The 25,159-nt window shown below is 40.7% G+C and overlaps 1 protein-coding gene across 18 annotated transcripts in view; it reads left to right on the plus strand.

Moving 5' to 3' along the window:
• Papst2 (adenosine 3'-phospho 5'-phosphosulfate transporter 2) overlaps positions 1-25,159 on the plus strand; it is a 79,606-nt gene that overhangs the window by 33,989 nt on the left and 20,458 nt on the right. For 16 of the 18 annotated variants that reach the window (XR_011899351.1, XR_011899352.1, XR_011899346.1 and 13 more), the window contains 3 exons: positions 3,316-3,578; positions 5,281-5,471; positions 19,987-20,165. Coding sequence is in view for 2 of the 18 variants with exons in the window: in XM_019060465.2 (XP_018916010.2) it covers positions 3,316-3,578; positions 5,281-5,471; positions 19,987-20,165; positions 22,550-22,565 (649 nt within the window). In the remaining 16 variants the exon portion in view is untranslated. Of the gene's footprint in view, positions 1-3,315; positions 3,579-5,280; positions 5,472-19,986; positions 20,166-22,549; positions 24,464-25,159 lie in introns of those variants that run through there. The other 2 variants (XM_019060465.2, XM_072297289.1) reach the window with 2 other exon arrangements.

The raw sequence follows: 25,159 nt of genomic DNA on the forward strand, positions 1-25,159 counted from the left end.
TTCTCCAAAATTTAGCAAAATGTAACAAGTTATACGTACGCCAAAAAAAAAAAAAAAAAAAAAAAAAAAAAAAAAAAAAAAAAAAAAAAAAAAAAAAATGACACGAAAGTCGTTTTGTACACATCCAACATTTCAGTAATTCGGCACGCTTTTCCTAACATCTTCATGTTTGATCTATCATTTATATATATATATATATATATATATTGCAGTTTTTTACGAGGTCAATGACGGCACGTATCCAGGGGGGGTGGGGGGGGCTTGGGGGGCTCAAGCCCCCCTCTCCCCCCGAAAGCCAAAAATTGGGGAAAAGAGGGAAGGAAAGGGGAGACAGAAGATGAGAAAGTGCGAGAAAAGATGAAGTTTGAGACCGTCGAAGATATTTATTTGTTTTAATGTAGAGTCTCAAGTGAAAACACTATGTTCGTTCCTAAAATTTTCGTCACAAAAGCCTCAACATGCGTCCAAATAGAGTTAAAATTTCTGAAATTTTCCAACTTTGTTGAATGTAACAATTCGAAGGTATTTTGGTGGAAAAAAAGCGAAAATTTTATGCAGAAACTGATTTAAAATGTGTGTCACAGAAGCCTCAAAATGCGTCCAAATAGAGTTAAAATTTCTAACATTTTCTAGATTTGTCGAATGCATATAATTCGAAAGGACTTTATGCTGAAAGTAAAAAAAAAGGCGTAATTTTTATGCAGAAACTGATGGGAAATCTGCGTCACGGAAGCCTCGAAATGCGTCCAAATAGAGTTAAAATTTCCAAAATTTTCTAGATTTGTCGAATGCATATAATTCGAAAGTATTTTATGCTGGAAGTAAAAACAAAAGGCGTAATTTTATGCTGAAAGTGATGGAAAATCTGCGTCACAGAAGCCTCAAAATGCGTCCAAACAGAGTTAAAATTTCAAAAATTTTCAGGATATTTTTGAATGCATATTTTGTATTTTTTGCTGAAAGTTCAAAAAGGAAATGTAACTTCTCTGCAGACATTGATGGAAAATCTGCGTCACGGAAGCCTCAAATGCGTCTAATAAGATTACAAATTTCTAAAATTTTCCGGGGGAGGATCTCCGGACCCCCCTTCGTCCTGGGGGGTATTCCATACCCCATAGACTTCCCGCTAGTAGAGGGGCCCCACAAGCCCCCCCCCCCCCAAAACAAAATCCTGGATACGTGCCTGGGGCATCTTGTGCGACCGGTTGCGTCTAATGAAAAAAGAGATCGCAGGAGCTAGCCACTCCTCTTCACTCCTCTTCGATCGGGTAACCTTCAATCTTCAATGTAAAAGTTTCAAGTACACTCACTGAGATATCTTGCGCTTAGCTGAGAACTATGTCTGCATGCTAAGGTAGAGGTTATTTTTTTTGTAACTCTGCCTTTTTTCCCTGGACAAGACGCTCATTTAAAAAAATATATATGCATTTCTCAGTTTTTTTTTCTAAGAATAGTTCTTAATAGTCTGCAGAACGAAGACTGCAGGTTGGATTATTTTTTAAAAGAATCTGTTCAGTGCTCTTTTCCTTAGAATAGCAGCAATACCATGATGGGATTTATTTTTCAAATCCAATACTACTATGAGTAAATGAAACAAATTGAAAAATCATTTGCTTTCATCAATGCATGTATCGTTTAAGAAGGCGTTTATATTTCGCCAATTTTTTTTTCCAACACATTTTAAGTTTTTTTGTGATTTCATTCGTGTTATGATACTATCCTGGCCTGGTTCTTACAAAAAAAAAGAAGCTAAACTAGATCAAAAATTGATGAAGATAGAAGAGTTTTTACAAAAACCGAAAAATGCGCGCTTGCTGTCTCTTTTAGGGCAAATTATTTGAGTTTTTTCCACGGAAAAAGGCCTGGAAAAATTTTCATTTTGGCCTGGAAAACCTGGAAAAGTCAGGGATTTCTTTTTCCAAAATTGGCTGGGAACCCTGTCAACATGCAAAGTCGGAACAGCAATACTAGTAATTAAAAATTAAGACAAATTATTAAAAATACTGCTAGTCCAGTTGTTGTCTTCTCCTCAGAGGCTCCACGCGTTTTTGCTTTGACAATAAAGTGGTACCATCAGATCGGAACAGTAAATCAATGAAGCTTGGAAAAATAGGAAAAATTAAATAACTGAAGAAAATAAAAAAAAATCGCCGTCATGCCGCAGAAAAGGAACAACTTCTACAATTTTATCAGCTATAGGTAAATGTTTTGACTCCTGCTAAATCAAAAGCAGATCCCAGTAGGTACCCATCATATAAATGGTATGCCCAATGCTAAATGATTTATCAAACATTTCTCAAGTTCCCATGACGAGTATTGCTATCTCACTGCGATTGCAGACACCAGCTTGTTATTTTTTGCATGGGGACGTCGAGGTTTTGTTGATTTCTTCGGATTTCGAATCCTGTAACTTCTCTTCTATCCGGCCGATTTTTATGAATGAGGCCTCTTTTTATTCGTGTTTTAACAAAGAGTAAGGAAAAAATTGGTAAATACACGCGAAACAATTTTTTTTTGAAAATTGGATGAATCCTAGCGTGACGGTGAAATGGTTAATCAGCGGTAAGTAATAAGGTGAGGCCGCCGGGACCCGGGCACCCGGGCTATTGTTCTCTCGAGAGACGTCGACGCAGTGGTCTGTCGCGTGGGGAAGAGAGGGGTAAGTGGATTCCTGTATGAGCCACGTTTAGCAAATGGTGTATTGAGTCTCGAGGCTCATCAATGATTGCACTTACGGCTGCCCTGGCTATCAGAGCAGTGGTACCAAATTTTAAAAAGCATAACAGGGGTGTAGAGATCTGTCAAAGCAACGTTTTAAACAAAACGGAGGAGTGAAATTCTCATTCAAAGAGAGCTAAACTGTTCAGCCATCCTCGAATCAGTTCGTTTGCTTCTACTTATATATGCATATTTTAAATTAGCGCGGAGCACTCTAAGGTTTTTTTTTTTTTTTTTTTTAAAAAAAACAAGTAACGTAGACTCGTGGTATTAATTGCGCATCAACTAGAAAGCCCCAGAATGACAAACAAATTAAATCATAATTATTGACGGATTAGTAAACCTTTTTACACGCTTTGGAAAACCTCAGAAGTTCGCGGCAGTCACTTTCCGGTAAGGAACTAAGAGACTCGGTCATTGTATCGAGTAGGGGGTCGAAACGATCGCAAAGGCGGTATACTACGTATACGCGCCAAAAGTGTCGACATGAGCCAGCAGAGGCTGATTTCCTAAATAAACAAGCATTCCCAGCCTGCTTCCGATCCCTACTTGCTTCTATTAAAAATGTTACAACCTAACTTATCTTTCTCTTTTCAGGGTTCCATTTTCAGTCTATGCATTACTTGCCTTTCTCACCTTGGGCACTATGGGATTCTCCAACTCATCCCTTGGATACCTCAATTACCCAACTCAAGTCATTTTCAAATGTTGCAAGCTAGTACCAGTCATGTTAGGGGGAATCCTCATTCAGAGAAAGGTTTTCTCAAAAGTGGACTCCGCTGCTGCCTGCTGCATGTGTATAGGGTTGATTGCTTTTATTTTAGCTGATAGCAAGGTCTCTCCTGTCTTTAGTCTAATAGGTAAGAAATTATTCGACTTTTGTAGTGTAGACCATTTCCGATTATCAAAAAATTATCATTTGTTTTGATTATTTTGTACTTATAATATCGTCATTTCCATAATAAAGGAATATAACTATACTCCAAGATTGCAACATTGACTCAAAAAAATTTCTTATGTTAAGAGAATACAGCTGTGGAATGTCTGCCAAAAATTGTGCTGATTCTTGCGCAGCCAGGAAAAATATCAGTGAAATTTCCAGTTAGATTTGTTCGACAGTTTTTTAGTGAAAGTACGACTTACAAATGAAAACCATGCGACTGTGAAATGTTCTTTTGTCTGAGAATGGCATTATGTGATATCAGTAGGCCAGTAGGCTTTGAATCAAAGCATTTCACATTCTCTTGATAAAGCATTTCACATTCCTACTTCAAAGTTTGCGTGCTAAATCGATACACTGTATCACTTCTTTCATTACATTACACAAGTAACTTATGAATCTTGCAAGAAACATATGGATCTTGCGATAACCAGTCATTCGGTTCCATCTTTCACCAAAAATATGTACAGAAGATACCAGTAGGAAGAGAAGCACTAGGATGTTTTACAAAGCAACCTTAAGGTGTTAGAGGCTTGATCTCATGATTAATTGTAATAGGTAGGCAGAGGTGCGAAAGTATATTGAATCACGGGAGGCCCCTTTGGACTGGCGACCCGGAGGTACCCGAGTCAAGAAACATAAATTTAAAAACTAGCAATTTTTTCTTACATGCTCTACGATCATGTCGTGTATTTTAGAGGTGTTATAGCGAGGAGTGGGTGAGGTGGTGGTGGTTGTCCATAAATTTGACTTTAATTTTTGAAGAAAATTCTAAAAAATCTGAGAGGTAGGAGAACAACCCTCTGAGTTTCCATCCTGGATTTGCCTCCAAAAATCAGGGAATGTACCAGAGTGTTAATCAGAGAATTTGAAAATTAAATATATCTAGAAAATGAGATGTCTTCTTTTTCATTTTTCTACCATTAGAGCAGTTTTCTAAAAATAATTGAGCTCTGAATTACCATCTTCTTTTTTGTTCTACTTTTGGCTGCAGTCAAAATCTGATTTCCTAATTGACCAAATGTTATGGCCAACATGTGATTTCTTACACAAAAAATCCTCTCTAAAGGAGTTAAAAGTATTCTTGAATTCACTGCAACTTTCAAACAGTTGAAGATAGATATTTGATCCAGGTTGCAGTTTAAAAGAAAAACAGAAATTCGTAGAATTTTGTGGAAAAGTTTTGCCTGAACAATTCTTGTAGGTGCAAAAATGTGAGTGTTTACCTTAAAACGTGAGGGATAGAATTCAGATGTAGGTTGCCTTCCGAAGGTAATTAAAGAATTTTATTGACGAGTCATCTCTGTGGAATCTTACAAGAGGTACCATGGTTAATTAGAGTACATGTAGGTCTGTTCAGATTGTGTGTACCTTTCTAGTTTGACTTTTCTTGGTCTTTTTTTTTTGTATTTAGAGGTAAGTTATTTAAAACCACAGAAAAAAAATTGAATGGACAAGGAAGGATAGACTACAGTTCTTAATGACAACAGTAAAGGAAGCTTTATCACAGGTTTTCAGTTCTTAGGAACCTATATTTAAAAGCGCAGTCAGTTGCCCTTTCACCACCATCTGCTGTCAGCACGTTGAATCGATTCATAATAGTTTCTATTGGTACTTTTCAGGTGTATTTATGATCTCATTTGCTTTGCTTTGTGATGCTGCAATAGGGAACGTTCAAGAAAAAGCAATCAAACAGTATGGCGCAACGAATGCTGAAATTGTTTACTACTCTTATTCTATTGGATTTATTTACTTATTTTTTATCATGCTAATCTCTGGAAATCTACATTCAGGGTTCGCTTTCTGTCGGGAAGTAAGTATTTTTCTAACCTACAATATATCTGCACTCAAATATTTGCTGCAAGTTATGAAGTTTTGGGTAAGCTACTCTGTGGCTCGATTTGATTGCAACATTCCTCAAAATCACTTGATTAGTTCGGTCCGCATTGTCAGAAGTTTCTCTGACTTCTTTATTCAAGTTTAAGGTCTCCAAATTAGGTTATATTAAGTATACAAAGGCTGTCCGTAAAGCACTGCCCCTTTTCTCCACGGGGGGGGGGGGGGTGGTCAGATGTCCTGATCAGAATGCGGTTTGTGTGGGGATACAGACCCAGTAATTACCTATGAAACAATATCAAATTGAGCTCTGTAGCTTGAAATTTAACTGAGTTACAGAATTTTGAAAATGACTCGTCAAGTTGACCCCTTCAGGATTTTCAGCATATTTTACGCCAGGCAGTACCGTCGTTAACATTCTTCGATTGTTCAAAGACGGTATACCAGTATCTTGTCCCCACCGGGCTGACAGTCAATGAAGAATACTTCTGCTCAGTCATGCAGGAACTACGAGATTATATCGCCAAGAAGCGGACAGACATGAAGGAGACTTGAATATCTCACATTGACAATACCTATCCCCACTCAGCCCAAATTCTACTAGAATTCATGCATGAACATGAGATCGTCTATACCTGATTTTGATACCAAACTTTTTTTTTTTTTTTTTTGCCTCCTTTAACAATATTGAAAATCCTGAAGGGATCAACCTGCCACGTCATTCTAAATATATAAGCTCCAAGACCTCCTAAATTTGCATATCTGGTAATGCTTAGCGCCAGCGTTCTACTAGGCCGATTTTCATGATTTTTGTGGCTATCAACAGTCAATTGTCCCTCGATGAGCCCACTTTATTCAGATTTTGACAATATTACCCAGGTTTTTTTTACATTACGCGGTAAAGTTGCGAATTCTCCCATTTAAACAATGTAAATTTTTATTTTATGTCATAGTTCGTTTGAGCGTTCTACTGGGGCAATTTCCATCATTTTTGCGGTCATCAACAGGTAATAGTCCTTAAATGAGCCCGCTGTAATTAGATTTTGGAAATATGACGAAGATTTTCTTATAATTGAGTATACCTGGGAGCTGAGAAAGGGGGCAACATTTGAAATTCCCGCCATTTTTCATTGGCGAGAATTTCAAATTTTGCGGAAAATTGAACTAAGCGGGAAATTGTGAATCTTGGTCAGTTAGTAGGGTCCAGGGTAAGGTAAGTGAATCGAAATTGTGCTCCTTTACTACAGACTATCGAAAAGTAACTAAATGCTTCACTCCATTCATTTCTGTACGATTTCGACTGTATAGTGTACATTGCTCATGTATGCATCTATAGTTACGCACCACCACTTGTCTTCCTTGTCCTTCTCACACATATACATGCTCCTCTGATCCAGCTAGATTTGTCATTATTTCCTTCCCTTTCCCCCTTTTCTCTTCAGTTTTTGGTGACCCCGATGTGATACGACCTGGTTCAGTGACGCGAGACTAATGATTCATTACGATCGTTCGTTCAAGTGCGTTTTAAGTAACAATCCACAATTATTCATAACCTTCAAACCCATCTTTAAGAAGAGTTTATTCGATGATTTTGCCATCAGCTGAGTGCTCTCCGTGTGCGTCGACAGTCTAACCTCCGATCGCCGGTTTCGCGTTCCGAAATAGCGGAGGGAAGCGAATCGCCTCTGAAACACTTTCCGCTTTTGTCCGGGCTGTTAAGATGTTTCATCGTAATATTGACATGTGATGGTGACTGTGCGAATATAAACGGCACCTGTACTCCTGCTCTCTCAACTGACATTTTCTCAGACTTTTTACCTCTCCTTTCTCCGCCCAGCTCATCTTCCTCCACTTCGTCTCTCCGTATCTCCATCTTTTCACATCGCATCTTGATGCTTGATCATATGATTTTTATTCTGTTATTTTTCCTTCCATTTGGGGCCCCATTTGTCATTTTTGCTTTCATGTGTTTTTTCATTGTTTATGTACCTCTCTCGCCCCTAGTTGGCACCTTCTCTAGCCCCTAGTTGGCACCCTCTCCAGCCCCCAGTTGGCATCCTCTCTCACCTTCGGCACCCTCTCTTGCCCCTAGTCGGCGCCTCTATTTTTTGTGTATTTTTGTGAATTTATAACATGTCGGATAACGAATCCCAATGCACGGTTGCGCGGTTTATTGCGTTAAGTGCCACAAAGCTAAGGTACGAAGGGCAGTTACGGAGAATTTCCGATTTTTTAGCCCAAAATGCAGCGGACACGTCACAGCTCAAAGTGAAACTTAGTGCCGCAACGCCCGTTTCGTCTCAATACTTAAATATTGTACACGAAATTTCCGACTTCAGCAATGTAGACATTTCGGATGACATAAGCAATTTTGAGAGTTTGTATTTCAGTGTGTTGTCAGTTGCCAACGGCAGACTGTCTGATTGGGGTCCCGGTTCATCCAATATTGTGAGTGTGCACGGCTACAATGTTGATCAAAGGACTTCCTCCTTGAAAAAACCTTATACAGGGTGTTTCAGACCACCCGTACCAGGCCTTTTTCTCGGTTGGTTTAAGTCGTACGAAGTCGGAGACCGCGGGGTTGATTAGGGCATTGACCCCAAGGAATCCGAATTTTGTGGTCCCCCACCCTCCCTTTGGGGGTAAAGGGGGGGTCACGATGCTAAAAGTCACGGTTCCCGACCGAATTGCGGATCGATCGCATCAGAATTAAAAAGCACGGAAAATTTCACGTGGAATTGACCCCTAAAAATCCAAAATCGGACCATCCAAGGCCCAAAAATGATTCCCTAAAGAGGGGGACAGTACCTCCCTCCATAATTTCTCTTTGGTCTCAAAATTGACGTAAATTCTCCAGAAAAAGACGATTTCCTAGGTAATCGACCTCGAGAAATCCAAATTTCGTGGTCCCGAAGCTCCAAAAATTTCTCAGGATTCCTCTTTGGTCGCAAAATTGACTTCGATTCTCCAGAAAAATACAGTTTCCCATGTAATCGACCCCGAGGACTCTAAATTTCATGTTCTCTGAGCTCCTCGGGGTCGATTACATGGGAGACCGTCTTTTTCTGGAGAATCGACGTCAATTTTGCGACCATTGAGGAATCTTGAGAAATTTTAGGCGGGGGCGAAGTCCCCCTCCTCAGGGAGTTACTTTCTGACGTTCAGGGGGTCTATTAGAACTCTTAGGAGTCACTTAAGATTTAAATGTGTTCTGCTTCTCAATTTGGATGCAATGAATTTGCGAATCGGAAAGGAGCCCCGATTTTTAAAATTGGGCCCCCCCGTTTACCTCCCAAGGGGGGCTGGAGGAGCTTCGGGACCACGAAAATTGGATTTCTCGAGGTCGATTACCTGGGAAACTGTCTTTTTCTGGAGAATTTACGTCAATTTTGAGACCAAAGAGAAATTATGGAGGGGGGTACTGTCCCCCTCTTTAGGGGATTATTTTTGGGTCTTGGATGGTCCGATTTTGGATTTTTAGGGGTCAATTCCACGTGAAATTTTCCGTGCTTTTCAATTCTGATGCGATTAATCCGCAATTCAGTCGGGAACCGTGACTTTTAGCATCGTAACCCCGCCTTTACTCCCCAAGGGGGGGGGGGGGTGGGGGAAGAGGAAGAACACCGAGAACTGGATGAGTTTTCCGCAAATGTTCAACTGCATCAATCATCCAGATAGGTCTCTTTCTTCAGTTCAAAAGTTGTTTTATTTAAAATCCGCTTTAAAAGGAAATGCTGCTGCTCTATTGCAGAATTTGGAGTTAACAAATGAAAATTGTGCAGCAGCGTTAGAAATCCTGTCGGTGCATTTTGATAGTCAGCGAGTCATTGTGGATAAACATATCAGTTTTCTAGTTAATTTGCCAAACGTGTGTACAGAAGAGTCAACACGTAAATTAATCATTCAAGTTCCACAGGCTTGTCATGCATTAGATGCATTAACGGTTGAAACGAAAACTTGGGATCCGATTTTGATTTTCTTAATTACCAGAAGCAAGACCAATCCACACAGGTCAGTCATTCCCGAGGACGAGTTTTGGTACTTTACTGCGCAGTGACGTAGTATTGAGGGCTTGCAATGTATTTCTTTTGGGAGCACCCATTGTGACGTAACATTGAGTGCTGCCGAGTCAGTGCCGGGCGGGGAAGTGGCTTTCAAAAAGATGCGCAATGACTGACCTGTGTGGATTGGTCTTGACTAGAAGATTTGACAAAGAGACTTTGAGTGGATGGGAAAAAGTGGCTCCAAAAAAAGGTTGCCCAACTAAGAGCCAATTGTTTAATTTTTTGGAAAGGAGGTGTCAGGTATTGCGAGCGTTGACTGTGTCAACAGTGTCAAATGAACAGCGAGAACAAGGTGAGAGTTTTGAAAACTCTAAAAAAATCGGCTATAGCTTCCGATGCCCTCTTTTCAATCAAGCACACAAAATTTATCAGTGTCCTGAATTTTTGTCTATGCCTGTTAGAAGTAGAATTGTTAAAGTAAAACATCTTGGATTATGCCCAAATTGTCTGAGAAAACATGAAGAAAAATGTTCTTCAGTCAGAACATGTTACGAGTGCTCTAGAAAGCACCATACCTCTTTGCATTTATCACAGTCCACAAATCAAGAGGTAGTTCTCCACTCTAAATCTAAGTCATCTGACTATCTCGTGCTTGTGTCCGGCTTGTCGCCTCTGACGGACGTACAGAAATCTGCCGCTCACTATTAGGTTGTGGCAGCAGTACTAATTTTATTTCACAGGATTTAGCAGCCGCCTTAAAAAACAAAGTAGAATCTATACAAGGAATAAAAATTATAGGTGTAGGAAGATCAATCTCGAAATTTCGTACTGTTAACACAATGCAATCTTCGAACTCCAACTTTTCTTTTGAAGCAACTTGTGCAGTGTTGCCAAGTCTGCCACTAATTATTCCGGATAAGACGTCTCCAAAGTACAATATTACTTCATCCAAGGTAGAGTCGGAATTGGCCGACCCTATTTTTTTTTAACAAGGCGAAGTACATGTTATTTTTGATGCATCAATGTTTTGGAGTTTATTTAAATTAAAAAAATACTCATTAGGCCCTGAACTCCCAATTTTGCAAAGTACGAAATTAGGATGGATTTTGACACCTGTTAATAATTTATCTCTATCTTTTTATCAACGTAAGTATGAAAATGATAGTAAACAAACAGAAATAGGAATGTTTAAATGCCACTCCATACCATCGGCTAAAGAAACGCATGAAGCTGAGATATTATTTAGGTCATCCCTATAAAGATCGACACAGATGGAAGATTTACGGTGAAACTCCCTTTGAAAGATTCTCCAGCAACTTTAGGTGATTCGTATGGCTCAGCACTCAGACTATTATTTTCTTTAGAAAGAAAATTATCAATTCATCCACAGCTACGAAAACAATATAATGATTTCATGCACGAAAACTTAGAGTTGGGGCATATGTCTCCACTTCTTTCTGATCAAAAAGAAAACCTACCGACTTATTATATTCCTCACCTTTGCTTTTTGAATGAAAGTAGCTTAACAATCAAATGCCGTGTAGTATTCAATGCATCAGCGCATAGCTCTAATGGTATTTCTCTTAATTCAATACTTTACGTAGGTCCTTTAATTCAGCATGACATTTTTTATTTACTGATGAGGTTTCGTAGATTTGCGGTTGCAGTAACAGCTGACTTTACAAAAATGTATCTATATAAATAAAATCGTTGGGGGTTTCACTGTAACGCTTATTTCTGGAGTTCTACCGGACCGATTTCGACGATGCTTGACTCTGGTTAAAGCCCTTGACGTCCCGATGTCCGCAAAATTTTCAGACTTCCAAATTTTTCAGCCTCTTTCGCTTAAGACGCTTTTAAAGCCAAATCCACCCCCCTCCGACCTTAAGTTTCCGAGAGTTGCGGTATGTTTCCGTTGTAACGCCTAATTTGAGAGATCTACCGGGGCGATTTTTACGATTTTTGGGTCGACCGCAAGCTCCTAGCTTCTAGATGCTCGCAAAATTGTCAGACTTCCAAATTTTTCAGACTCTTCTTCCTGAGACGCTCTTAAAGTCAAATCCACCCCCCTCCGGCCTTAAGTTCCCGGGAATTGGTTATGTTCCTGTTGTAACGCCTATTTTGAGAGATCTACCGGGGCGATTTTTACGATTTTTGGGTCGATTGAAAGCTTCTAGCTCCTAGATGCTCGCAAAACTATGAGAATTTCCAATTTTTCAGCCATATCTGTGTAAACCGCTGAGAGATGCAAATAGACCCCTCTCCATATTACTACTGCACAGCCTTCACCCAACGCCGAAGGTCAAACTCGGACTCTGTCTCAGCACTGCTCTGTCTGAATAAAATGAAGCCGCCCAGCTACGTGGTTCCATAAAACCGTCGAAGCGGCGCGATGACATGGGTTTTCCCGTCCTTTTGTCTAACAACCCTCGAGACCGAGACTGCTCGCTACGGGATCGCAGCCCTATTGTCTCATATGCCAAACAAAATCTGACCCTCAAAATTTAAAGACAGTAAAAATGCAATTTTTTCTATCATTCGGAAATTGTTTTTACAGTGTATATTTTTCGATTCGCGGTGAAATTTTGAGCAGAATGGTGGTCAAACTAATGAAAATACATGATTCTACGGTACACTAAGATCGATACCACAACTGCTGCATTTATAACTTGCTGAACGATATTTCCGTTACTTATCAACATATCACGACGAAATTTAGTTCATTGTAATATACTTTTTTAGCAGAGCGTAAATTTACTGAGAAAGTTGAAATCGAACCCGATGAGAGAAATTTCATCAATTTTTTTGGAGCTCCACTAGGCCGAGCAGGAAGGGAAAAAAGGATGACGAATTGAGATTTATTGCTGCCGCCTGGTCTCCTGACTCATGTCCAGGCCCAGCTGTTCTTGAACGCTTTGACGAGATTTTGTCGGCAGACGAGTCAAAACATGATTTTCCGACCAGGGAGCGACATCCAAACCTCGCGCTAATCCTCTCATTGTATTTTTATTGGAGTTATGTCCGAATACTTTGAAGAAAACCGAAAATGGTCTCTTTTTTAAAGCGTAGTGTTTGCAATTCTGCCCTGCTAAGGAAGAACGACATATGAACATTCGGGAGTTGCCAAATTTTCTTCGATAAAATGTTTATTTTTGAGGAAAATTATGAATATTTTCCCCATGAAATTTTCAGACGTTTTAGATCAAATTAAAAACAAAAGTATCCAAAATTTTCAAAAATTTTCCTGAAATTTAGTGGTTTTCCAGGGGAAATTTGGCAACGTCTGAAGACTCATACGGCGTTCTTCCTTACCAATGCAGAATTATGTTTGTCCCTCCCGTTACCCCTACATCAGCTACCTTTATCGAAGAGCAAAGGAAAACCGTGGGAAAAAACAGGAAACAAAATGTTTTCAGGACTGAATTGCTTCCTTTGAATTGCTTCCTCTGAGTTGCTCCGAAAATCAGTCTATTCGTGTACGCTGCCAACTTAGCTGCATCCTGCATCTCGAGAGCAACACTGATTAGATTTCGAAATCTCGCGACTTTTTGAGAGGTTGCCCATCGCTCATCTGCTTTCGTCGGATACGTTCTTTTACGGTTATGTTAGTTGATCAATGGGTACTTAACAATATCTGCTCAATTTTTCTTTCTTTTTTCACGGAACAGTTCCGATTTGTGAGTGTCCGATATTGAGTGATACTATTTTGCCTCTGTATTCGCGAGATACGTTCTTTTGCGGCCGCGCCAGTCGATGAATGGATATTTAGCAATTTCTACTCATACTTTCTTTCCTTTCTTTTTTTACGGAATATCCTCGGTTTTTTAGTGTCCAACCCAGTGCGAGGCTATTGTACACCTGTTTTCGCCAGAAACGTTCTACACAATTTCTACTCATATTTTCTGGGTGCAAATGTGCGAGATTGTTGCGTCCTGTGCATGAAGTTTGTCTCTTTTTAGTGCGTATACTAATTAATGAGTCTAATAATTTACACATTCAAACAATTCACTCGAATTTTTTACGCAGAATGTTCCTTGAGTGAGTAGCTAACGACTAGGAGGAGTAACTCCAAATTTACATGTATTTTGCCGGTCAGTGCCGAGTAACCGAAAATCCTTCTTTTATAAGGTAATACGTTTTGTACCCCGTTCATTCATACTTTTGCGCGAAATTCATTTGAAAATACATCCATTTATATGATGGCCAAATGCATGAGATGCTTTTTTTCATGTAACATTCGAAATTGTCTCTTTTCTTAAGTCCTAAACTTCTCTACTACTGGCGCCACCCGACGTATGATTGTTTAAGTCTGTAGCTTTGGCGTGGTGTTGGCTGGAGTCCTGGAGGACGCCAGTGAGCTACTCCTCCTGGCCAATACCAAGTGCGCAGGGCTTACATTGTCATATTCCGGAGGGACTTCGCCTTATTTAACTCACAGTTAATGCCCCCCCCCCCCCCCCCGAAGAAAAATCCCTTACAGGAAAACTATCCATAATGCTTCTTGGCAATTTCGCGTAATTTCGTTTTTCTTTTGAAAATTTACAAGGAAGATCATTACGGAACTGAAAACAGGTAAACTAATTTAGGAAGGAATGCCTCTCGTATTCATGTATTCAGAAGAGTTCTTATTGGATTACATTACTTTATCATCTTTTTGCATTTACGGCACGGAATACGGCTCGCTTGCGAGCCGTAAGTCACTCGCGAAGCGAGTGACCGGGGGTCCAGGGGGCGGAGCCCCCGGCTAGACGCGAGGCGAGCGAAGCGAGCCACAGCGGCTAGTCTTCAGATAAAAATAGACCCAGAACGTAGAAGGTTGAAGAGAATTCTGTGGCGTTTCAATGAAAATGAGCCGGTTCAAATCTTTGAACTAAACACTGCGACTTATGGGACTGGTTCAGCTTCTTTCCAAGCTGAAAGATGCATGCATTAAGCTGGACATGAAAAAGCACACATTTATCCAGAGCCTGCGCTTACAATCAACAAAGAGTTTTATGTTGACGATTTCGTCACTAATAAAAAGTCAATACCACTAGCTGTAACATCATTAAGGAGTAATCTGTATTTTAGCACCACAACCATCTGTATTTTTCCTTCCCTTTCCCCCTTTTCCCTACAATTCCGTTTCATTTCAGTCTTTGCCTGAAGTTGGAAACAAAGGGTGGTTTTCTTATTTGATTCTTATTGGTCCAATCGTTCCCAGCCAGAGTAGTCAGGGAGAAATACGGTTTGACCCGGAACAAATTGTATAACAATTTATTCCTGTGTAAACGTCATCAGTAGGTCCTCCTGAACAACATACAAAAAGTTTACCACGGTCCGACCCCGGAACATCCCCCAAAATGACGAAAATTCAAAATTGCGGCTATAAAAAGGGCCTATGGGATTTCGGTATTTAAAATGTTCCTATGGTGTCATGTGAGGTATCATTTCCTATGTAATTTTGGTCGCAGATTTCATTTTTGAAGCCCAAAAAGCCCCTAGGTCAAAGGGGGTGACCCAAATCCAAGATGGCCAAATCTGAAATGCAAGAGTGTCATTTTTCAATTTTTACGTGATTGGGCAAGTGAGGTGTCGTTTCCAATGTAATTTTGGTCGTGCATTTCACTAATGATGTCAAAACAGCTCCCCGGTCAAAGGGAGTGCTGTAAATCCAAGATGGCGTCTAAATTTGAAAGACAGGAGGGTGAATTTTTCCGATTTTTACGTAAAAAATGAGAGTGAGGTGTATCAATTCTTATGAAATTTTGGTTGTAAATTTCATGTCTCAAGTCAAAACAGTCCCCCTGCTTATAGGGAGTGCCCGAAATTTAAGATAGTAGATAAAAGATGTGTAATCACTCGGTTCGGGCCAGAGAAACCTTGAACTACATGAGGTCATATCGGTGAAGTTTGAGGGGTCAAAGGGCTGTAATACTAAAAGAAAGGTAAACTTCTGACTCCTGAATGAATTCAAGACCACATATTTTAGATAAAGAAACTGAATAACACTTAAATTGTGGCGAGAATGAAAAGAGAATGATCAAAGAAAAGAATGTCAGGGTTTGGACTTGTGGAACTGATTCTCAGAGTGCACATTACAATGAGCCGATAGGCTGTGGCTCCAGGTTATAAAATACGAGGAAAATGGTTGTCAAATGCTTTCTTGAAGTCGAACATGGACTGTAATTAATGAAAATTAAAAGATTTCGAGTTGCTTGGGTGCTTGGGTCCTTCCTGTTATCAATTTTCGTTTGTTTACGATCCCGGCGTTGGGAGCGTTGGACGTTTTCGATGGCCGATGCTCAGTCGGCGCTGCGCAGCGCTGCGACAATCCTATTGGCTACAAATGTGACGTCATTCGTATATTAGGCGAGCGGGATTTACAAAAATGCGCAGTCTATTTACGCAAATATCTCGCTTATTAGTTGGTTTCATGAATTCCCGTTTGTACCATTGAATTCTACGCGAAATTCTGATGCAGATTCATGTGCTTAGAGCCTCCAGTTCTTACCCTGTCTAGAGGCTCATTAGAACTAAAGTTATGGCCAGTGGTGCGTAACTTTTGAATAACCCTGTAGCATGGACTTAATCAAAAGCGACTTATCCTTATTCGGCACACTCTTCTTATCTATGGAGTAAGGGTGGTACATGCGAAAGAATGCAGATCTTGATATCGTTGAATAGGGTGTTGCAGCTTTCTAGAGCACCAACATAATTGTGACAGGAGAGGATCCGAACCTATTTGTTTTTTTGTTAAATCGATCAGAAAGGTGTCAATTTTTCTTTGCTATTTAGAAATGATATTGAACGCTAAATCGAAAACTATGGCTAACATCTCTTTTATCCGTCGCAGATTTTGTCAACTTTTATGTAAGCAACTCCTGTTCTTAAATGAGTTTACTGGTTGCAACTTGACCTCTCACATGCACGGAATCAGAAAATCAACTGAAAAGCTGGAAAAATGTAACAATACCTCTCTTTGGTGCCAAAAAATGAGACTTTCAAAGACGTATGTCATCAGTCTTCAAGGAAAAATTTAGCAGCTTAAAAAATCTTCGTCACAAGTAGAGAAATTAATTCCGACATTATCAGCCATGAAGCACCACCAATTTAGGAACTACTTTCGAAACCAATTGATGAAGGATAAGCCGATCCAGATGCTTGTCAATGGGGATGAATGAATGAAAACAACGATCTTCATTCCATTTTCTACTGACTTGCCTCCTGCTCCGGAATCGGTGCTCAATTAAAATCTTCGGGTGTAATTTTAAGAAAGGGTTTGACACCATGCGGTGTACTTGTAATATCATGCCCGGACCTCCGCAAGAGCAGAAGTTGTGAAGACTCGGACTCCAACTGTGAAAACTCGGAGAAACCCGAGGTGGACGGTCCTGACAAGCCTGACACAGAATTTGAATCAGCACGCTCTTTCAGATTTTCTCCCATATTGACTAAAGTAGATCCGTCACGTTCAATCTCCTCATCTTGATTGAGAATTGATGCCTTTAAAAATGAGCAAAAATAACTCACTGGGTGCTCCTATTAAATTATTTTCATACCGTTTGCATGACACGTCTCACTCATGAGTAAAATTCATCTTTTACGTTTAATTTAGACTTTTCGACTAGAAATACACGGAATAGTCACCTTCCTGGCCTTGTTCGGTGAATTTTTTTTTCAAAAATGCACCCTTCCGCCTTTCAAATTTAGCCACCATCTTAAATTTCGGGCACTCCCTATAAGCAGGGGGACTGTTTTGACTTGAGACATGAAATTTACAACCAAAATGTCACAAGAATTGATGCACCTCACTCTCATTTTTTAGGTAAAAATCGAAAAAATTCACCCTCCTGTCTTTCAAATTTAGCCGCCATCTTGGATTTGGGTCACCCCCTTTGATCTAGGGGCTTTTTGGACTTCAGAAATGAAATCTGCGACCAAAATTACATAGGAAATGATACCTCACATGACACTGTAGGAACATTTTAAAAAACCGAAATCCCATAGGCCCTTTTTATGGCCGCCATTTTGAATTTTCGTCATTTTGGGGGGTGTTCCGGGGTCGGAACGTGGTAAACTTTTTGTATATTGTTCAGGAGGACCTACTGATGATGTTTACACAGGAATAAATTGTTATGCAATTTGTTCCGGGTTAAGTCCTTTTTTCCCGTATTTCTCCCTGACTAGAGGGAGATTGGACGAATGAGAGTCGGGTATAAAAATGTTTTCATTTTTTTTGTTCGTTCTTTTGTCGAAGTAGGCCTAAGAGAGGACGAAGCGCCCTCTGGGGGTCGAGCCGCGTGGCGGCCAGAGGGCATATCCCCCTTGTTTTAAATATGCTCCATCGGCATCAAATGTTAAGTTGCAAAGCTCAATTTGATCTTGTCCTAAGAGTAATTACTAGGACAATAAATAGTCTCACACAAACCGCAATTTGATAACTGCTTTTTTTTACCCCATTAGCCGTCGTTCACAAGCCAGCTAGTCATTCATGGGTTCGCAATCGCTCCTATAGAGTGCAACGGCGGCGCGCCGGCAGGTTAAGTTAGGTCGAGTGGGTGACTCACTGCGCCTCCACCGTGCCTACAGAGCGCGTCAGTGATGCACGGTTCTGCCACGTATGCGGCCATAGGAATCGATGATTAAAAATTTAATATTATTTAATATCTCAAATATTAATGAAGTTTACAGACCCTATTCAAAACTAAAATCTAAACAAAATAGACTAAATTATGTGAGTGGTTCCCTAATCTAACTTTACTTAAGGTGACGTGACAAAAGTCCCGTCACGCCCCCTTATTCCTAAAAAATTAAGTATGGACACTTTAGTAGATATCCCTCTCCCTTCATTTTATGATCAAACTCAGCAGTTTTTGCCAAAATTCCCGCCGAATCAGTTTGAAAGAACCCCGCACCATCCTCATGGGAACTTCCCCCCCCCCCTCTCCCGGTCAAATCTGATGAAACTTTGATAAGTTGCTCAGTTAGTCATTCTGATCCAAAGCTCTCACCGGCCGGAAGAGATCTCATGTGCGGTTTTTGAGGTATTCGCAGTTTTATATGCTTGAACGGAGATCCCGCCGGCCGTACCATTGTGCAGCGCTACTCGCACCCAGGGCCGGATTTAGCTTTGTGCCGCCCCTGGGCAAGCTACATTTTGCCGCCCCTGGGTCTGCAATATTTCGCCACTATATTGTCAACAGTATCCCCTCCTCCCCCTCCCCCTCTCCGCACTCCCAACTTCCCACGCCATCTCATCTTCCCCCCCCCCCCCCCCCGATGCGCCGCCTGGGCGCGTGCGCGTAGCTGCTTCAAAATGCGCCGCGAATATATAAAATGGAATGGATGGATGAGACAATAATAAAATGTGGAGACAAAGTTGAAGCTAGTGTAGCTCAATGTATTAGTTGCAATGTATTTTCGGAAGATCAGGTTAAAAAGTTTTTCTCCGGGTTTTCAGTTTAGCAAAGCTGTCAACCAGAGCATCAACGTCTAAATTGATTATCAAGTCTGCCTCGATGTTTAAAATTGCCGTGTTGTTTAGTATCACTCCAACGAACGATCATCCTAGCGCTCAAGGCCGGACCTAAGGAGCGGCAGCTTTGCCACTCCCGTCAAGCGTCAACTCTCTTCCTTCATACATTTTGCCGCTCATCTTTTCACTTCGCTCCGTCTCTGTCTCCATTTTTTCCTTTTTTCTCGCTTTAACTTTCAATTAATCCAGTGCCAAAATTTGCCGCCCCTCAAAATTTGCCGCTATGGGCAAGTGTCCCAGTGCCCTATAGGTAAATCCGGCCCTGCTCGCACCCCTCCCTTCCAGTCCACTTCGGCCCCTCTCCGCTTCTCCGCCACTCATACCCGATACTTTGACTCCGACGTTCACGAGACTTTGCTCATCGTTACCGGCCCGCGTGGTCTTATCGGGGGGATCCTATCACCTCAAGCCTCATGAGCATCGGAGTCCGAGTATCGGGTATGGGTGGCGGAGAAGCGGAGAGAAGCCGAAGTGGACTGGAAGGAAAGGGTACGAGTAGTGCCGCATAGTGGTCTGGCCGACGGGACCTCCGTTCACGCACATAAAACGGCGGATATCTCAAAAACCACCCATAGGATCTGTTTCGGCCCGTGAGAGCCTTGGATCAGTATGACCAGCTGAGCAACATATCAAAGTTTTATCAGATTTGACCGGGGGAAAATTCCCATGAGGATGGTACAGGGTTCTGTGCCAGAAAAGAAAGTCTCTACACAGATGTATCTCTGACGTCACATATTGTCACATTTCTTCTAACTTCCACGTTATATGTCTCACTTTGGACTAGACATCCCTCTTCTAGCTGACTTGTGACATAGGTTATGAAAGGCCCTCAACAACTTTTTCAACCTTGTCACTTGCATCAATGATCTAACAGCTTTGGAATGTATAAGATAGAGACTTTATAGGAGGAAACTTTTATTTACAGAATTTTTTAATTTTAAGTTAATACCAATTTTTTTTTTATTTTTCAGAAACCATCTGTATATTTCTACGCTTTTCTTTTTTCTATATCAGGGTATCTTGGAATCCAAATCGTCCTGACATTGGTCAGAACATGTGATGCTCTAACAGCCGTCACCGTAACTACTTGCCGTAAAGCTGTAACAATAGCCCTCTCGTTCATTTTGTTTGATAAACCATTCACAATTCGGTAAACATGCACAATATCTTAATGCAATGCAGCACAGTAGACTACCCTAGTGGAAGTCAGCCTTGTGCAGGTCCGTGCGGCGGAAGGCTAGGTCCGTGCAAGTCCCCGTCACCTCGTGCAGCCATCTGCGAAGGATGGGATTCCCGAAATTATGCCTTTGTTTCGCTTCCCTCTGCACGGGCTCACGGGAGGTGACGGGGACTTGCACGGACCTAGCCTTCCGCCGCACGGACCTGCACAAGGCTGACTTCCACTAGGGACCGATTATCTGAACTAATTGGGTCTTGACCGGTTTGGATAATCGAATGTACACCAATATACCAACACAAGGGTGGCCCAATTATACAGGGTGTCCAGAAGTTAACGTACTTAACTTCTAGGGTCGATTTTTCGGCTCAAAATATGACTATTTTTTCCGATGCACATATGCCCGAAAACGCCTAGTAAGTGAGCTATGCGCATCCAAAGTTGCCATTTTTTCTCTTTCAAATTAATGTAACTCCTCGTTATTTAGTCGTAAGTAGCTGAAACTTGGTGTAAGGGGGTATTTTCCAGCGCACTGTTCATTTTTTGTGTTTTCAAGGACGTACCTCTTCGGAAAATGACGTAACGAGCATTCCTGAATTTTAAAATTGCGAGAACTTTTTTGGTAGATGATATTTGGAAAAACGGATTACACCAAGTGAAAGAGCGCGAAAAATCAGGGCCTCATAGCGCTGCACAAAATTTTCCAGAAACGCGTCATTTCGACGCAACAGAGGTTCGAAAAAGTTTCGGATTTTCGAAGCTCCTTGCTGAGTAGGCAAATTTTACTGCAGGGACTTAAGGAAATTGCCTACGTAGCAAGGGGCTTCAAAACTCTGAAGGATGAATCCGTCGCGACAGCTTCGAGATTTTCGAAGCCCCTTGCTCAGTAGGCAAGTTTCTTACGTCCTTGCAGTAAAATTTGCCTACCCAGCAAGGAGCCTCGAAAGTCCGAAACTTTTTCGAAGCTCTAATGCGTCGAAATGACGCGTTTCTGGAAAATTCTGTGCAGCGCTATGAGGCCCTGATTTTTCGCGCACTTCAATCGCATTCTCGGATAAGAGATTCGCAACCACGTCTCGAGAATACAGCACTTCTTCCAAGACGCACTCATCAGCGCGGAGTTTTCCTTTTATGTCAACTTTTAGTCATGCCCTTCCTTTGCATTAGCTACGCGTTTGTCCGCTGACTCAATTGAACACAACAGTACGTACAATCATTCGTGCCATGCGTCGTGCATCCAGAGTCCATGATCCATACTTCTTCCATAGGTTCCTCGTGTAAGGCCAAGAAAGATACAGCCTTATCACTGTTTGAGCTTCTTTTCACATTATTATTTTTATTTCTGAAAAAGCATGCACTTTCTGGATGATTGAATTTTTTGCAAATTCCACATTGCACTCCACTGTTTTTCGCTTCACCGTAGGATAAGTCATCAACCTTTTTATCGGACTTGCCGTTTAACTTGACCTTGCAGTCGCGTCGTAAATGTCCAGGCCTTTTGCACCGGTGGCACCTTCTCTTTTCTTGGCTACCGAAGAATGCAACTGGTTCTTCCTTCTGTTCAGCTTTATGTTTACTTTGTTCCAAAACTATGCGATTTTTAAGGGTTTTGACAGTTTTATGCGCCTCAGGCAGAAAATCGAACCCTGTCACAAAGGCTTTCCAGCTATCGGGCAGCGACTGCAAAATTTTATTTCTTAGCATTTCAGTTTTAAGAGTGTGATGATCTATCCCCTCTAACTGAGCAGAAAGGTTCTCTAAGTTTGCCACATGACTCATAACGTCCGCGCCTTTCGTGTAGGTCACACCATAAAATTCACGGTACAAGGTGCTCTTTTCTTGCTCGGCATTATATCCATAAATGTTTTTAAGTGTTGCCCACATTTGAGCCGATGTCTCACAGGTCAGAATGTTTGTCAGCAGAGTTTTTTCAATTGTCGTGATTATTATCTTTTTCGCTGCCGCGTCATTCGACAACCATTTCTTCTGTTTTTCTTCGTAAGCAAGGGGCTTTGTTTCCTGCCCACTCACAATATTAAATAGTCCCCCAGCCTCGAGGAATAGCCGGGCTTCAAACTTCCATATCTGATAGTTGGAAGACCCCTTGAGTTTTGTGATATCTATATATCCAGCTTTGTTCAGTATCGACTCCATATTTACTTTTATTTGATTCTTAGACTTTCGGAATTTTATGAGGTTTTATTTTATCAAGTTTTCAATTTTTTAACTGGTTTTTATTTTTATTTTGTTTTTTTTTTTTTTTTTTTTTTTATTTTTTATGAGTTCTTTTATCCGCACTTATTTCCGCGATTTTTATTTGTTTGTGAGATTTTATTATTGTGGTTTTTGATTTGTAGCGTTCCTAATTGTTAACACACCCCGCTCGAATCATTCAATTCAGATAACCCGAGATCGTCGCACTACCGCTAGTTCGTCCTTGAGTTTTTTACTCTTGCGCCTGACGTTATACAGCCCCAAGAATACCACTAATACGACGAACAATCCATACAGCGTCATGTCGTTAACATCAAGATCATTTCGTATTATCACTTCCTCGTCGTTGAATCACCCCATAGCAGCTATAGACACTTACACTTATTCCAAGAGGATTTTCCAGAAACGAGAACCAGCTGCACGATTCACACATGCGCGAACACGAATGAATATGCAGCGCTCCGCCATCACGTCGGACTCGACGAACTCAATTTCGACACACGCGAATATTTTCGAATATTTTCAAAATAATGTTTTTAGTTTTATTTTCATTTTTTCGCACTTGTAGCAATCACCTGGGCCCATAACCTGTTGATATTTTGGATCGAATGGTGAAATATTACACAATATGTATGGAAAGAGACACTGATTTATTATTAGTTCACATCATGAGACGGTGAGGTCTTCTACAGGACTAACTAGCAAACAGCGTCGCGGCGGAAACGGCTTGGCCTGCATCGATATGAAAAAAATTGCCGACTTTAGAACATGGCGTTGCATTAAGCGACATTGCCACATAAATTACTTAAATTGTCTTTTTTCAACACACTTTAATGAGGAATACTTTTTTAGAAAAATCGAAGTGAGCCTAGCGTCCAAAATTGTGAGATGCAGGTATTCTTTGACAACACACGAGCATATGGTCCACAAATTTTTTAAGACAATTTTTGTGAAATAAAGATGAACAAAAGTGTTTTTTCTTTAAAAATTTTGCATTGGTTAGGTTAGGTTAAGTTAAGGTAGGTTAGGGTAGTTCAAGTTGGATCAGATAAGAAAAGTATACGAGTTTCTGTCATGATGAACTTTAAAACTGAGAGACGTCTACTAATCTACTTGCTATTGGACTCCATGCTCAAGCAATGAAGTGAGCAGTTTAGCGATAAGCATGGAGATGAGCAGGCAAATATATCAAGGGTGATCATGGAGTCCAATATCATGGACGTGATGCTACATAATCCTTTTTAGCTGCTTACGTGTCATTCATATAAAAATTCTAAATAATTAATCAAACTCCAGAAATCATACTTTTTTTTTGTAAAATATTTTCTTCACTAGCTGCTTCAGCTCGCTACGCTCGCTTGCGCCGCTAGCCGGTGGCTTCGCCCCCTGGACCCCCAGTCACTCGCTCCGCGAGTGAATGTTGGCTCGCTTCGCGAGCCAAATATTGCTACTACGAATAATTAGTGGACTTCCTGGAAGCAAATTGATAAATTCAAAAACATAGAATAAGAAGAAACTAATAATGATAACCACCTACTTCTAGAAAAAGAAACATCTTTGAAAAATGAAAAACACTCCTGGAAAATAAAATCAAAACACTTTGTGAAAATTTAACGGTGCGAAAGGGTGAACATTAATTACCGATTCTCTTTGAAAAACACACGAGCTGCTGTAAAAAAGTTAATTATTTTTAAAACCTGTGCTGCCGTAAAAAGGAAAATTATCTTCTGAAAAATACACATCAAAATTAAGTAATTTTCATGTAAATAAACTAATGACAAAATCAAGAAAGTAAAACTCTGGACGTACTAATAAGAAACCTGGACAAACCGAGAACTGATTATGAGCAATGCGACGGAGGAAATGCGTAGTAGGTGTTCCGAGTCAGACGGCATAAGGAAGGGAGTGATACTGCCAAAGGACCCATGCCAGAGTAGAAGGGTGACACGTGTTAACGGCAGGTAGGGATGGCTTTACCTGGAGAGGGAAACGGAAAATCAGAGGGTGGGAGGTCCCCCAACCATATATGAGTCGTCCAGCGTCAAAAATGCAAATATGTCGTTATCAAATCGAGGTAAATTTTGCAACGTCGGTCGCGCAAATCGAAAAACCAAGGGATGTTGGCACGTCTACAGCCTAAGAGCTTTCATTTAAAATAAATCCGAGGAAAGTCGGTCCAGTAGTTTCCGAGATCGAATTAGCACAAACTGTCCAGCGTTAAAAATGCAAATATGTCGTTATCAAATCGAGGTAAATTTTGCAACGTCGGTCGCGCAAATCGAAAAACCAAGGGATGTTGGCTCGTCTACAGCCTAAGAGCTTTCATTTAAAATAAATCCGAGGAAAATCGGTCCAGTAGTTTCCGAGATCGAATTAGCACAAACTGAAGGAGGCCCAAAAAGGCCTTAGGATATTAAATATACCTATAGATTTTCTCATACCTTCCCACAATGTGGTCTCTAGCTAATATTTCCTCTCAGCGTATGTTTTAAAATCACGCTGGTTTGCGAGCATCTTTGCAGGTGCTTACGTGTCACATTTAAAAATACCAAATTATTAATCAATCTCCAATTTTCTCTTCATTTTTTCATACCATCCCAAGTTATGGTCTCTAACTAATATTTCATCACAGCGTATGTTTTAAATTCACGCTGGTTTGCGAGCATCTTTGCAGGTGCTTACGTACTGTCATATTTAAAAATTCCAAATTATTGATCAGTCTTCAATTTTCTCTCCATTTTTTCATACCTCCC

Source organism: Bemisia tabaci, chromosome 2, assembly GCF_918797505.1.
Source record: "Bemisia tabaci chromosome 2, PGI_BMITA_v3".
Classification (NCBI taxonomy): domain Eukaryota; kingdom Metazoa; phylum Arthropoda; class Insecta; order Hemiptera; family Aleyrodidae; genus Bemisia; species Bemisia tabaci.